General features: G+C 35.5%; 1 protein-coding gene across 1 annotated transcript in view; it reads right to left on the reverse strand.

Moving 5' to 3' along the window:
- LOC113230918 (protein bicaudal D) overlaps positions 1–2,581 on the reverse strand; it is a 29,702-nt gene extending 27,121 nt beyond the window's left edge. Inside the window, exons 1-2 of the mRNA XM_026465028.1 lie at positions 2,350–2,581; positions 438–578 (exon numbers count right to left, since the gene is read on the reverse strand). Coding sequence (XP_026320813.1) covers positions 438–578; positions 2,350–2,565 — 357 coding nt within the window. The 5' untranslated portion in view covers positions 2,566–2,581. The remainder of the gene's footprint in view (positions 1–437; positions 579–2,349) is intronic.
- Positions 2,582–3,314: the final 733 nt, after the last annotated feature.

Raw genomic sequence — 3,314 nt, forward strand, 5'->3', positions numbered from 1 at the left:
ACCTTAAGACGTAAGTGGACAAGTCCATTTACCCATTACGGGTATTTGGCTCCTGTTCCTGTGGTAGGTAGTGTACATCACAAAGATCATAAGCTCTATTGGTTAATGACCTGACGACCCAATGTAGGTGTTTTGGGTGATGATGTGAAGTGGCATGTAAATATTTGTCTGTGTGAGTTGGTTTTCTGTACACAGAATGACCGAGTGAACCGTCTTGTCGGACTTTGACCAATACATCCAAAAATGCAAGCGCGCGACTTTTCTCAATTTCACAAGTGAACTTCATTTTGTTATGGGTGTTGTTAAGACGTGCTAAATAATTTTGTATATTTTGCTCTTTTCCTCCTCGTTCCGAAATATCGGGAAAATAAAAAGAAGTCATACCATGGTAAGAAACCTGATATTAGTGATGTTCTCATATTTCTTATACTTCCTACCTGTTTAGTTTCTCCTTCCAGCTCGATGATTTGAAGAGTGAGAGAGCTCTCCATAGCTGCTGATTCATTGAGCAATGCATTTTCCTGTTCAATACCACTCCGTGTTGTTACTTTTTGTGTTGAATCCAGTTTCATCAGTGCCTGAGAACAAAATGTAAGTATTAGTTTCTGCACATGCCTACTAGTTAGAGCAGGAGTTTTCACAAGTGGCCGTGAAGGTATTGAACAATTTTTGAAGGGCATATATTGCCAAGAGATATAGAAAAAAAGTTGTACCATACAACTTTTTCTCTATATCTCTAGGCAATCTTCAGATTTCCAAATGCACCTAAATACAAACTTCCACGTCTAGTAATTATCACATTAATCATCAATGATAGTATATAATATCTATGATATATCAACTTCCTCCGTGGCCGAATGGTTACCATGCTGGACTGCCATACAAGAGGTCCCAGGTTCAATTCTTGTGGTGGGAGAAATATTTTAATGGACTACATTTATTTCACTCATGAGTTTGGGTGTAATTTGTGGATGTGTGTGTTCCTGGCATCCGCGATACAGGGTTTCCCTAGTGCGGGGCAATGAGTGTCTGCATTATTACAGTTTAAATTCAAAAGTATGTATAAGTATTTTACTGTTGATTTGTTTTGATTTCTTTGGGAATCATAATCCGCTAATTAAGAGGCGGCTGAGTGACAAAATATTTTTTTGAGATATCATTAAAAACCATAACCGTTTTTAAAAGAAAATTTTGTGATTCTGATTAAGTGTCTCCAGAATGCACCAAGTACAAGTCATAGAAATCTGATGATGATTGCCTAAAAATGTATACCTACGGATGGCAGCATATCGAACTTCACATTGAGGGATCTTGTTCCATTAATCTGGAGGCCATATTCTAATAAAAGAGTATAGCTTGATGTGCTGTCGACTGTACAGCTTTCGTGAGGTATGTGATAGTTGTTTTAACTTAATGAAATTTATTAAATTATCTTTACATGTGAGTAATTTATTATAAAGCTATTGTTTTCTAAATAAAAAAGAAAAAAATAGGGAGTGCTACATGAACAAATGTATGCATCAATCAAAGTACTTGCAAGGTCAGATGGAGGTTACATTTCCAAATTGGAATTTATCATTTTTCATGATTAATTAACCAAAGTAATTATATCAACAGTGGCCTCAAATGAATAATTATTTTTTTAAATTACGTGCATTACACAGTCTCCTACATTTTATTGTAAATAAGACTCGCTTTCCATTGGTTAAACATAATCACACGACTACTTTGCATCAGTGTACAATTCATCAGCTTTGCACACCAGATACTTTAAGCATTTTTTATTCCATCTTTGTGACAAAATAGCCGTTTTTGATGAGATAGCTATTCTAGAAAGCTAATGATATGTAATAATTTATATAACATATTAAGCTAATAATGTATTTTTACACTATCCCATATTTCTTTATTTTTTATTGTACACCTATATATATACCGTATGTAGTACCTATATAAATCTTTAATGAGAAAATAAAAACCTACCCATTTATTTCAAAATGTTTTAAAATATATAAGAAGTCCAGTTTTAAACAAAAGTATTTATGAAAAAAAGTTGTTTGCCAACTATTTCAACATAAAGTATGCATTTAATGAGTACAGTTAGACATATCGTGAATTTCAGAGCGCGAACAGCGAAATATATTCAAAAAGTCCCGCTAAACGCAACATGTAGGTTATATTATTTATTAAGATCATGAAACAAAGTTTTTTTATATTAATTTTTAAAAGTAGTGCAAAAGATGAATAGGAAGAGGTAAAATTAACTTAAATATCTCTGTTTGTGCACGTTTCGTGTACCCGTCAATGCATGAAAAGTGAAAATTATACTACAGAATGTAGGACACTAACCTCCTGAGTGATTTCCAGTTCGTGTCTTGTGTTCTCGTACAGGCTTTCTAACTCGTCGCATCTTTGCTGTAGGGCGCTCTTCTCTTCTAGAAGGACCAGTCCCAACTGTGCTGACTGTATCTTCTCGCTACTGGCCTGGTCAAGCTCCCGACTGAGTCTCTCGATCTCAGCCTTCAGCTCGATCACCGAGACCTCGTTCTGCGCCGTGGCTGCCATCGTATGACAGTTAGACGGCCAACACTCTATTCTTCATAAACAAAGTAAATAATCACAGAAAAACAACGATATAAAACGTGTAAATCACTGTTTCTACATTCTCCCAAAAGTAAAAACGTCTTGACAGTTTGCCCGTCCAATGCACTGTAGTGATAGGCACGCAACTCTTTAGTTTGCCGATTATATTATCGATATAAAACGTTAATGTTTTAAAATCGATTTATTACCTTATTTATTACCCTGGTTTATTACACACGGCGGCGGCGACTTTTAGCAGCGATTCAAGCCCGCGACTGCATCGATAAAAACGTGCGAATGCATCGCTACGCTTGGCATCTAGAGGCGATTGCATCGCCATGTGTAACCGCTATAAGTTATTTCTTCATCGCGATCGCACGAGACGTCACATGCCTTTCCTGCCTTACGTCGAATGGCAAATCCTTTCACTACGATGGCATTATAGTGTATGTTATAGCTACAATAAGAAGAATATAGCTATTATTTTTAGAACTAAGATAATGGTCGTTTTTTATTAAAATTACACTTTCAACCCGTAATTCAATATGAAATTTAAAGTGCTTAGGAAATGAAACTATTTTTCCGGATTTAAAACGCGATTATTTATTTTTTCAAACAATCGTTCGTTTCGGGCTCTTTACAGGTCCCATGATCACGGTTGACTTGTTGGTTAGTTTTTAAGGCGCTTTTCAAGTAATTTATTGTTACAACAGCAAAAAAATTACGTGTAT

The sequence above is a fragment of the Hyposmocoma kahamanoa genome, unplaced genomic scaffold (genome assembly GCF_003589595.1).
Source record: "Hyposmocoma kahamanoa isolate Upper Pololo Valley unplaced genomic scaffold, ASM358959v1 64, whole genome shotgun sequence".
Lineage (NCBI taxonomy): Eukaryota > Metazoa > Arthropoda > Insecta > Lepidoptera > Cosmopterigidae > Hyposmocoma > Hyposmocoma kahamanoa.